The sequence below is a fragment of the Humulus lupulus genome, chromosome 2 (assembly GCF_963169125.1).
Source record: "Humulus lupulus chromosome 2, drHumLupu1.1, whole genome shotgun sequence".
Classification (NCBI taxonomy): Eukaryota; Viridiplantae; Streptophyta; class Magnoliopsida; order Rosales; family Cannabaceae; genus Humulus; species Humulus lupulus.
Window position 1 is genome coordinate 120,191,068 of NC_084794.1, and position 11,993 is coordinate 120,203,060.

An 11,993-nucleotide genomic window follows, 5' to 3' on the forward strand; every position below is an offset into this window, starting at 1 on the left:
AATAATTAATAATAAAATAAACCTAGTCTCCTAAATCAGCTGCATCGTCCTCCTCCCTATTGTCTTCTTGTTGTGGTTGTTGCGGTGGCTGTGGTTGTGATTGCTGCGGTGGCGGCATCGGCCAAGGATATTGGGGAGGTAATGTGGACGATCCAGCTCCATACATGTAGTGATACGATGGCTGGGAGGACGGTGGAATCGGACACGGATAAGGTGTTGCTCCGTACATATATGGAGGTACCATATGTTGAGACGGCACTGCCGCGTACATAGAAGGATGAGTTGGAGCTGGAGGTTGAGGTTGAGAAGACGAAGCCCTAGAAATATTGTCACTATCAGGCACAGGCGGCATCTGAACGTTTGGTGGACGAAATGAAGGTACAAAATATTGAGTTAAGAAATTAACTTGATTAGTCAATTTCTGTAGATTATTCTCCAATTTTTCTATATATTCTCTTGAATGATGAGGAGGAACTTGAGACTCGCTGAAGTGAGAGTGTTGGGTACATGATGACCCCGACCCCAACCTCGACCCCGACCCCGACCCCGACCCCTTCAATTTGCGGCCCACTCCTCGCACATGTCCACGCCTTTGGCCTAATACTTTTTGTAACACCTCCACCTGATCAACTGATGACGAACTATCATTATTAGAAGCATCAGTGGATGTTTGCTGAGTTTGTAACTCAAAATCAGCCTTCAGTTTTTCCTGTTTTCAAAAAATATTAGACACTAACATTAAATATAACTCTATTAATATTAAAAAATATAATTCAAACTTACATAATCTTGGCGAGCATCATCGTTCACGAAATCATTTGTTGCTTTCTTCCAATGATAATCCTTCCATGACTCAATGAGGTCCGGGTTCGTCTAAAAAATATAACCCAAATGTTAGAGAACATATAATTTAAAAGAACATAATTTTGATAATATTTTATCTTTTACTTACTTTTTCAAAACGGACGGCTGCCAGCGATTTTGTACCCTGCGTTGTAGAATACTTTTGTTTCTTCCGATTTTCCTTATTCTTTACGGAGCGCGCAATAAGTTGTGGACTTGTAAATAACTAACAGATCTGCTTCCACTCCTCCTTGTTAACATCATTGGTTGGGTTGTTTAGAACCTTATCCCAATCCTCCGGTCCATTGTAGTGTTTCTCAAAGTGTTCGTGTCTTAGTGTTTTCCTATTACGGTATCGGTCTTTCATCTCTCGATCGATACCATCTAAACACTTTAAGAAATCATCACGGCCCGCTATTTGATAATAGTACTAAATTGAAAATTAAACATATTAATAATATATGTACTATATTAAAGACAAATTTTTAAAAGATATATTTAATACTATTTTTACCTGAATTATGCCAAGGACCTGATCCTTGTATTGTTTAGGCACTAATTCCCATGAACCGTAATGTCCGATAACTTTCGTTTTAATTTGGGTTCCCACAAGGCGGACAAAACCAGCGTGCTCGCCCCCAACAACCTTGTACGTTCGTGGGCAAAACGTTACTTCCAGTGGTTTTCCATTTTTACGCCGCCTCTCCTCTAGATCTTTTCCAATAGCTGCGCCACGACCCTTTTTCTTAGTTGGGATTCCTGTATTTTTTTTTATTAATAATACATAGAATATTAGTATATACATGATAAACATATGTGAGTAAATAAAATAATAAAAAAATTACCTGAGTCGCATGTAGTCAGGATCCTAGTAGGATCCGGTGGAGGATCACCGCCAGCGTCTCCACCGTGAGCTCTAGCCACATCTGCTGACATCTACTAACACGATAGTAATTTAACCTATCTATTTTAATATTTAATTATTATTTATAATTAATTTATTGAGTATTATTTCAATTGATTAGGTAATTTGAAACATGTTATTTGGAAACAAACTTTTTATTTCTCAATATGTATAATACATTGAACACTAGATACAAAACTAAGTATAATAGTCACTATCCTCACTAATTACATCAACATCTATTGGGCACACATCATCAGTATTATCATCACTAAGGTCGACAATTAATTCATCCTCATCTTCTGCTTCTTCTACACTGTCTGCCATATCATCTTCATTGTCATTAATAAATCCATCATCTTTTTGAACAACTAAAGAAGGTCGATGGGCCGTGTTGACTTGAGTCGCTGGTACATCAGATTGCTGAACAACCAACTCTCCGAGATCCACAGTCAAAACAAAATTCGATGAGTTGGTGTCATATACAACATCAACATCAGCAATCATATCTGAAGCATCTGGAAAGTCCCAAACTTGCCGATGATTCACTTCTTGGACAACTTTCCAATCTCGTCTTCTAACGAGATCATTGATGTAGAATACTTGTTTTGCTTGACTAGCTAGTATGAACGGTTCATCTTTATACCATTCATCGCTAACATTGATACTAGTAATATTATTTACAGTGATGGTTTTCTTTTTTTTTTTGGATCTGTATTGAACCATTTACATCAAAATAATACCACCGAATAAGAACCAGTAAAAGACAGCTGGAGTATTTCTTCAAGTTGCCCGTAATAGTTAAAACCTTCTGTTCCAGCAACACACACTCCACTATTTTGTGTAATTCGATTCTGATCTCGATTGTATGAAACAAATCGAACTCCGTTCACTATACATGCTTGGTAGGAGTAAGCCAATAGATCTGACCCAGATGCTAAAGCTAGTAATTCATCAGCATGCTCTAATAACCCAAGCTGGTGCAACTCATATATCTAATAATAAAGAAATATATTAGAATGAGAATGTAATTTGTAGTATGCAATTTGCTAAGTACAAGTTACCTTCTTATGAAACCATGAACGAAACTCTTTCTTATGTATCAATTTATGATTGGCAGCCATATCTCTTTGTTGCACCTCAGTTAGGTGTTCCCTGTTAATTAATTAACAATGTCAATATTGTTAATTAAAGAGTAGATTGAACAAAGAATAAAATGAATATTAATTATGTACTTACTCTAAATACACTTCAATTTCTGGAGAATTATCCAATATGAACCACTCAGTTTTGTTCCGAGTATTTTCATCGAGGGGCACGGGAATTCCCTTACTAAGAGGACGACATTGAGATTCAAACACTGTGAGGTGTCGATTCACATACGGTGCATCTTCGTTACGATCAGGCTGATTAAATTTTGTTTCCACACTTTTGAAATACATTGAACAAAATGTCAAAGCCTCATCTGCAACATATCCTTTTGCTATAGATCCTTCAGGATGAGCTTTATTCCTGACATAATTTTTTAATTTTTTCATGTATCTTTCAAAAGGATACATCCACCTCATAAATACAGGTCCTCCCAATATTGCTTCATCAGGCAAGTGCAAAACCAGATGGATCATTATGTCAAAGAATGCTGGAGGGAAAATCAACTCCATCTTGCATAAAATAAAAATCAAGTCATCCTTAGCTTTCTCCATATCAGAAACGTTCAGTGTCCTAGAGCACAATTGTTTGAAGAAATTACACAATTCAGTGATGGTAGTGGATATAGATTCTGGTAAAAACTTGCGAACACCTACTGCAAGTAATCGTTGCATTATCACATGAAAATCATGGGACTTCAACCCAACAATGTTTGAGTCATTGTCTGTGACTTTTTTCTTTAGATTAGAACAAAAACCATCGGGCAACTTCACTCCTTTCAAAAATTGACAAAAATCTCGCCTTTGTTCAAAAGTGAACACGTATGGAGCATGTGGTTTCATTAACCTTTTATTGGCATCCTCGTAAATCCACAACGATTTCCTAACCCCCATATTCTTTAAATCATGTCTTGCGTTAGTGGTGTCCTTAGATTTATCATTATCTAACAAAGTCCCAAGGATACTGTCGCACACATTCTTCTCAACATGCATCACATCTAGGTTGTGTTTTAACTGATTTGAACTCCAGTAATCAAGTTCATAGAAAATACTTTTTTTCCTCCAATTACTTTCCCCTGCACCTCGCTTGCGCTTCACCCCCCCAAATCTATCATGTTTACCAGACACTTGAAGCGGTAAAGCATTGACTTGATCTAAAACTTGTTGACAAGTAAACTGTTGTGGAGGATTTCTTTTCTCAACTTTGCCATCAAATTCCTTGTCCCTTCTATACTTATGATTACTCCTCAAGAATCGCCTATGACCGACATACGATGTCTTGCCAATCACTCGAATGGAAGTGGTGTCTTCATTGCACGTTGGACATGCTTTATACCCTTGCCCGCTCCAACCAGACAAGCTACTACGAGTAGGGAAATCGTTAATTGTCCACAGAAGGGTTGCACGCATCTTGAACAATTCATTCCTTGTGCCATCTCTTGTGTCGACCTCGTTAATCCACAATTGTTTTAACTCATCCACCAAGGGTCTTAGAAATACATCCATGTCTTTACCTGGTGATTTTGGCCCAGGAATAAGCAGAGTTAGCATAAAATACTCTTCCTGCATGCATAGCCAAGGGGGGAGATTGTAGTTCGTCAAAATCACAGGCCACATGCTGTATGATAAGCTCATGTTTCCAAAAGGATTAAACCCATCAACAACCAAGCCTAGACGAACATTTTTAGGATCTTTTGCAAAATCAGGATGGGTGGCATCAAAGTCTTTCCATGCAGACCCGTCAACCGGATGACGCATCACCCCATCTTCTATTGATCTCCCAGTATGATGCCATAACATGTCATTAGCTGTATGTCTTGAACTGTACATTCGCTTTAATCTGGGAGTCAACGGAAGGTAACGCATCACCTTGTGTGGAACCTTTTTCCCCTTCTTCTTTTCATTGACCCATCGGCTACTCCCACACACATGACATGAATCTTTGCTTGCATGCTCATTATAAAATAATGAACAATCATATTTACACACATGGATTGATTGATATCCCAACCCTAACTTACTCAGCTTCTTTTTCGCCTCATAGTGTGTTGGGGGAATTTTATTATCTTTCGGAAATGCAAATTTTAGTAACTTCAACAATTCATCGAAAGAGTTATTTGGCCACTTCCCTCTAACTTTCAAATGCATCAACTTCGCCAAAAAGTTTAAGGATGATATCCAATCACAATCCGGATACAACTCAGCTTCAATCTCGTCGAACAACTCGTCATAATACTGTCCCATTCGACTGCCAGACACACCATCTGCTTCCTCTGCATTTGTCGGTAAGAGGAAATCATCAACGACGTCAACCATCTCGTCTACATCTTCATTCTCCTCAACTACCTCATTGGCGACACTAGCTTCCACCTCACCGTGGTAAACCCACTTTTGATAACTCTGTTGAAAACCCTTGTCAAAGACATGAGCCTCCACTGTATCTATAGTTTGTAGTTTAACATTCCGGCACCTCACACACAGGCATAAAATTCTCCCGTCGCAGTCTACGTGTTCTTTTGCCATTCTCAAGAAGGCTTGGAGACCATTCCAATAAGCATCACAGTTACGCTTCCTTAATGTCGTCCAACTCTTATCGATCGGCATCTACGATACAAGAATAAACAATAATTAAAACTTATTGACTATGTGTGTGTGCCCTAATCCACCTTTTCACTCCACTTCTATAAGGGTAAAGAACCTATCCCATTCAGATTTGTAGTATACATATAATTTAATCTACACTCTTAAAATTGTTTCGTTTATGTAAAAATTTCGGCAGCACCTCCCTATAGTTCTCATAAGTGGGTAGACTAAAATTAAGTTTGCCCACTTACGAGAACAAATAAGGAGACACATATTGAAATCTCTATTAACGAAACAATAAAATGAGTACTAGATCAAATTATAGGTACACAACAAATCCAAACTATCCATGCGGACACATACCGTCCTGGATAATTCGGAGAAGCATATTTAAGAGTTCTTATTGACTCAGCTTCACCGAACGGGTCTAAGGCTTTTCGTGATTGAAAATAATTAATAAAACATTATCACTAAGTGATAATATATAAAACGTCTATCCAATCTTTGGTGATCAAATTTTATCACCAAAGAAAAGCAACAAAAAAAGAAATATTTTTTAACACTAGATGTTTTATGATGTCTTATAAAATCTTATGAAATTAAATTATAATTTTGTAATTTATTTTGAAATTATTTATCTAACTTTTAATTTATTTTTAAATTACTAAATTTGTTAATACTAAATTAAATTATAATTTTTTAATTCATTTATCTAAAATTTTAATTTATTTTGAAATTATTTATCTAATTTTTTAATTACTAAATTTGTTAATATTAAATAAAATTATAATTTTTTAATTCATTTATCTAAATTTGTAATTTATTTTGAAATTATTTATCTAACTTTTAATTTATTTTTAAATTACTAAATTTGTTAATATTAAATTAAATTATAATTTTGTAATTTATTTTGAAATTATTTATCTAACTTTTAATTTATTTTTAAATTATATATCTAATTATTTAATTTATTTTTAAATTACTAAATTTGTTAATATTAAATTATAATTTTTCACTTTATTTTAAAATTATTAAATTAAATCTTTTATCTAATATTTTAATTTATTTTGTTAATTCTAAGTATTTAATGTCTTATTTATTATATTATTATTTATTTAGTCCTCTAACTCTACCAAAATTTTGACAGCATAACATCTCTATTATAACATATCCCAAAAATTTAAAACCCTACAAAAAACACTCAGAAAATTCCCAAAACATTCACAATATACATATTATTAATCAAATTTAAATAATAACACATACTACAATTTTATACACATATATAAATATATCACTAAGCACATCTCACTTTGTACAAACATTCACATATTAATTATATTAATTAAACCAATAACATAATTAAAAAATAAATACCTTGATGCCACAAAATTATATTATACCAGTGACTGAATTTCCAAGAGATATTCCTTCAATTTCTACACAAAATCAACCCAAATAATTAAATTTAAACAAAATTAAATCAACTTAATATATATATATATAAATATATATAAAAGCAACTATATATATATATATTCTGAGTTGGGTTTCAGCTTACCTGGGCTTCGGCGTCTGAGAGATCGGGGAGAGATCGGAGAGCAGACCGAGAGTGAGGGTGAGGTGAGGGTGCGACGATAGAGAGATCGAGAGTACTCTATACATAAATAAGAATATAACTCTCAAAAACACCAATAATGTCTAAAAGCAAAAAAATCAAAATCCAATTTCTTTTAACAAAAAGTATTCAAAACTTTGAACTAAAGCAAATTATGATCTAACAAAGCAGTACAAGCAAAGAATTGAGCATCAAACAGAAATATATTCCAGAAAATATATTTGACTATAGCCAAAGCCCAAACATACAGAGTTAATCAATCTCCTTATGAAAAAGATATGATTGTGAATCAAAGTAATGAATCACAACTCAAAAACTAAGGACAACTCAAAAAGTTCAAATAGGTATACATTTCTAACTAAAAATCTCAACACACCAACTAATAACACTCTTTAAAATAAACCATAAATCATACTCTAAACAGGATAAGAAATTGATTTAAACACACATATACACAAACTAATAACAAAATGGGCACCTAATTAATCCTAAACATATAAAAGAACCAAAAGAATACCTCAAGATACAAAGTCCATAAATATTGATTGCATAAAAAAAACAACTAATGAGATTTCAGAGATTTCACAGAAAAAACAGAGCTTAAGCTATTCTTTGATTGCTATAAAATAAGCTCAAGATTCGGAACACTTAACAGAAAACATAGAGCAAACAGTAAAAGCATATATTTTTTAATCCTGATATTAAGATTACCACACAAACCAGAACAAGCAAGAGGACAAAACCATCAAGAAAAACTTAAAGCAAACAGAAAAAACTTATACAAGAACCAATCAGCTCATACAAGAACTTATTCAGTTCTCAAAACACTGACTTACCCCATACACTGAAGCACTCTCAGTACAATGGTAAAATACGCCAAAGATCTAGACAAAATCACAGTCTATGCCTCTAGCCGGGACTACACTGCTCACAAAACTATATATATATATATAAATTAAGTTTACAATATTAACAATAAAACAAACAAATAGAGTGATGAGTAGTTGATTAATTTCAACACGACTTTTTTGCCAAACAATAAAATCTATAAATAACTAATATCATCAACTAAATTTTGGGTATTAATAAGTATCGGAAGGGGAGGAATTGGCTTATAGTATTTGTATAATCAAACTAATAATAATATTATTATATTTTAGCAAGTTAAAAGTCTAGCAACATTAATTTCTACAGCATATATATGTAGTGGTTTTATGTATAGAGAAAGAAAGATGGTTGTAGTTGTAGTTGTAGATACTAAAAATATTTAATGCATGCCGAGAAAACAGATTACAAAACAAACAAATCAAATTATAGAAAAAATTATGAATTGTCCATTACTAATAAAACATATATATAAACGATACATAAAAGATATGAAAAGAAATGATACTAAAATGCAATAAGCTAGCTGCCAATTTCATTTTCTAATAGAATAATAATTAAATAAGTACATATAGATTATACCACATATTCACAGATAATTCAATGCTAATGAGCATACCAACCGATTAGCTCTATGTGCATATACTAGTTTTCTTACCTCAAGTCCTGTGCGAATAATGGTACGACCCCGAGCGCGATCCTTTTTCCCCCGAGCCTTGCGGTAAACCTAGTCACAACCATAAACGGTAATCCCGTTAAGAACTAAATCCAAATACTGAGTTCGGGATCAATCCCATGCTCTCGGGACCTCCAATTCCACCAAACAGGGTGGTGGAATCGTCCCTAAGAGCCCCCATGCTCTTCCCAAACCCTAAAAATGACATGATTGAATTGGCCATAGGGCAAGGGCGCCCAACTAGGCAGAGGCCCCTCAAAAAAATCCCCTGCATAGCGCAGGGGCACCCAAAACTAGTGCAAGAACGCCCAACTAGGCAGAGGCTCCCCAAAACTTCCCCTACACAACGCAGGGGCGCTACGACACGAACCCAAAATTATGGGTTTTGTTTTTTGCAATTTCTCCGACCTAACTTCACTGAAACCCGACCTAAGCCCCCCAAAACACACCAAATCAAGTTCCTAGCCAGTTTCCCATCAATTTTTAACCACAAATCACTTCCAATAATTTAGACAACCAACAAAAAACCATAAAATACCACAAAGCACACTAAAACATCAAAATTCAAATATTTGCCAAAATGAGCTTTGAGCTTAAGAACTCACCCAAATCCAAGAATTAAGGTTTGAATAATGAGCTTTAACCTCAGTCCCAGCTTGATACAGCCACCCAAACACGTTTCTTCAACAAAAATCCAGCTCCAACAACCCCCTAGAAACCTCAAATAAAAAAAACCTAACTTAATCTCAGCTCATCCAAGAACACCAAAAAAAAAAGATGAAAAACAAGGCAATTGGTTCTTACCTCTTCAGATTTCGAATTTCCAAGCTATGATGTTGGATTTGATGGCTGTTAACTTCAACAAGCTCCAATTCTTCAACTAATCCCACTCCTCCTCAAGATACTCCAATAATCTTCAAGAATTGAACACTAAAACTTCAAAGTGCTTATCTAAACCTTGAGAGAAAACCACAAATAGAGAGAGAGAGAGAGAGTAACGTGTAATCCCCTAAGGTTTTCAGGATACCACTGAGCTTGACTTAGTCAAATGGTCAAAATGACCAATTTTGAGAGAAGAGAAGAGAAGAGAGAGGTTTGGGGTGGATGTACTGGTTTGGGGTTCGGGGTTTGAGGTCTGAGAGAAGAGAGAGGGAGGTTTGGGGTTTGAGTTTTGGGGTCTGAGAGGAGAGAGAAAGGTTTCGGGTTTGAGATGAGAGATTGGGGTTTGGGGTATGGGTCTGAGAGAAGAGAAGAGAGAGGTTTCGGGTTTGAGGAAAAAAAATTTGGGGGGTTTTTATTTTGGTTTCGCGCGTAACAAAAAATATAGGAGCAGAAATGATCAGTGGCCGCGGCCACTACTCTCGGATCTTCAGGCCGTGGCCAGTGATTCTTGATGGCCGCGGCCTCCGCGCGAACATGGCCCAGAATATGACCCGTGGCCGCGGCCATCAAGAATCACTGGCCGCGGCCACCAATAAGCTTAGGCCGCGGCCACTTCACATTTTCAAAAAAAAAAAATTCACTCCCCACACAAAGACCCAAAACCGAAAAATCACTCTCATTTTTTTCATATCATTTCATCATTTCTCTCTCATTTTCACTCCAATTATTTCCAAAAAAAAAATCATTAAATCCTATCATCAATCTTCAATCTTTTTACAACTTTTCACACATTACCATCAAAATCCTCATTGTCTACACAAATTTCATTTCAAAATCTATAGTCAATTACAAGTAAGTACATTTTCTTGATTCTTTGATTATTGGGTTTTGAGTATTCAAGAATATGATTTTGGGTATTTTGTATTAATTGGTTTTTGGTGGATGAAATATTTATATATTGTGATAATTGGCTTAGATTAAGTGATTATGTTGTTATATTAGTAATAATTCAAATTTTGGGAAGATTGAAACACTATAACATACTTTTTCACTATTGGTTAGTCTTTGCCCACTAAGTGTTTGATGAAAGTTCTTAGAGGAGTATGTTTCAGTTTTAAGGGGAATTAATGCAATATTTTTTAAGAGGAAGTGTTCATTGGTTTAACAGAAGTTTGTTGGGAATAATTAGAGGATTTTGACTTTATATTTTGGGGTATTTTTAATTATTCTTTTAGTGCTTAATTATTTGTGTTTAACGAAGGTTATCTTTGAGTCTTGAACTGAAGAATGGCTCCAAAGAGATTTCGAAAGAATGCTAAAGGTGTTTCCTCATCTGAGGTTGAGTTTGATGCCACCAAATTTATTTCTGAGGAGGCATTCAAACGCTATCAAGATGCGGTAGTGAAACAGAAAACGATGATTGAAGAAAGGGGGTTCGATATGGAGATTCGTCATGGGTATCCATCTATTGCAGAACAGATTGAGAAAAGTCATTGGACGAAATTTTGTTCACAACCAGATGCTGCAGTAATCCCTATTGTCAGAGAGTTCTATGCTAATGGAATTTCTCAATTTACAGCCATGGCTACAGTGCGAGGAGTTAATGTGAACTTCTCAAGTGCAGCCATAAATCAATTTTATGGGGTTCCTAGCATTGACAATGACGAGTACAGCCAAATCGTTGATAATCCTGACTTGAATGAGATTATCCAATTTCTGTGTAAGCCAAATACCCAATGGAAGTTAACTGAAACAGGTCATCCTATTAAATTTAAGAGAGAGGCGATGGGAGTTATTGAAAAAGCATGGCATAAGTTTATTAATGCAAAATTATTTCCCACTAAACATGTTAGTGATGTGAGTGTGGATACTGCTATACTTCTATATGCTATCTTGAAGGGGAAAACAATTGATGTGGGACGCATTATTAAGTCTTCCATTCAGAGCAGTTTCAGAAATGTTTCTAAGGGGTTCTATCATCCCCATCTCATTACCGCTATGTGTGCTCAAGCTGGTTTGAAATGGGATCCCTCAGAGCCTTTGCTGCAACCCATGCATATACTGAATAGATCCTCCATTACTCGTTTTAAGGTCACTGACATTGCAGGGGCTAGCTCATATTCTCATACTCAGACTAGACCACCGCCATCTATAAAAAAATATGACCTTGGCAGACCGTATGACACTTGTGGAGGAATCTCTGTACACTACATCTCAAGAGTTGCATGCTCACCGTACTGAATTCCAAGCACATCAGCAACGCATGATTGAGTGGGCTAGTTATCAAGATATTTGTTTTAGGATGAATGCCATACACCTTGGCTTGGACATGACAAACTACCCACCTGCACCACAGTGGATTCAACCATATCCACCACCTATTCCCATGATGCAAGATGATGAAAATCAGGAGGAAGCTGAAGATGATCAAGGAGATGCCTAATTAATAAACAT

At 35.4% G+C, this 11,993-nt stretch overlaps 1 protein-coding gene across 4 annotated transcripts; it reads right to left on the reverse strand.

Annotated features, from left to right (window-relative positions):
• Window positions 1-556: 556 nt before the first annotated feature.
• Window positions 557-11,100, reverse strand: LOC133818425 (uncharacterized). 4 transcript variants are annotated; one of them, XR_009885900.1, is made up of 11 exons: window positions 9,462-11,100; window positions 9,263-9,368; window positions 8,640-8,708; window positions 7,933-8,032; window positions 7,040-7,135; window positions 6,856-6,917; window positions 1,689-1,779; window positions 1,358-1,602; window positions 953-1,273; window positions 784-873; window positions 564-709 (listed from the first exon to the last, which is right to left on the reverse strand). XR_009885900.1 is itself a non-coding variant. In XM_062251286.1 (5 exons), the coding sequence occupies exon 1, from the start codon at window positions 5,497-5,499 to the stop codon at window positions 2,983-2,985; it is 2,517 nt and encodes an 838-aa protein (XP_062107270.1). In that variant the 5' UTR covers window positions 5,500-6,037; the 3' UTR covers window positions 557-709; window positions 784-873; window positions 953-1,273; window positions 1,358-1,602; window positions 1,689-2,982. The 4 variants fall into 4 exon arrangements, 3 of the variants coding, with proteins under 3 accessions (XP_062107270.1, XP_062107272.1, XP_062107271.1); XM_062251286.1 differs by lacking the exons at window positions 6,856-6,917; window positions 7,040-7,135; window positions 7,933-8,032; ... (1 more) ...; window positions 9,263-9,368; window positions 9,462-11,100 and having other exon boundaries at window positions 557-709; window positions 1,689-6,037; XM_062251288.1 differs by lacking the exons at window positions 6,856-6,917; window positions 7,040-7,135; window positions 7,933-8,032; ... (1 more) ...; window positions 9,263-9,368; window positions 9,462-11,100 and having other exon boundaries at window positions 953-1,227; window positions 1,689-6,037.
• Between the last annotated feature and the right edge of the window lie 893 nt (window positions 11,101-11,993).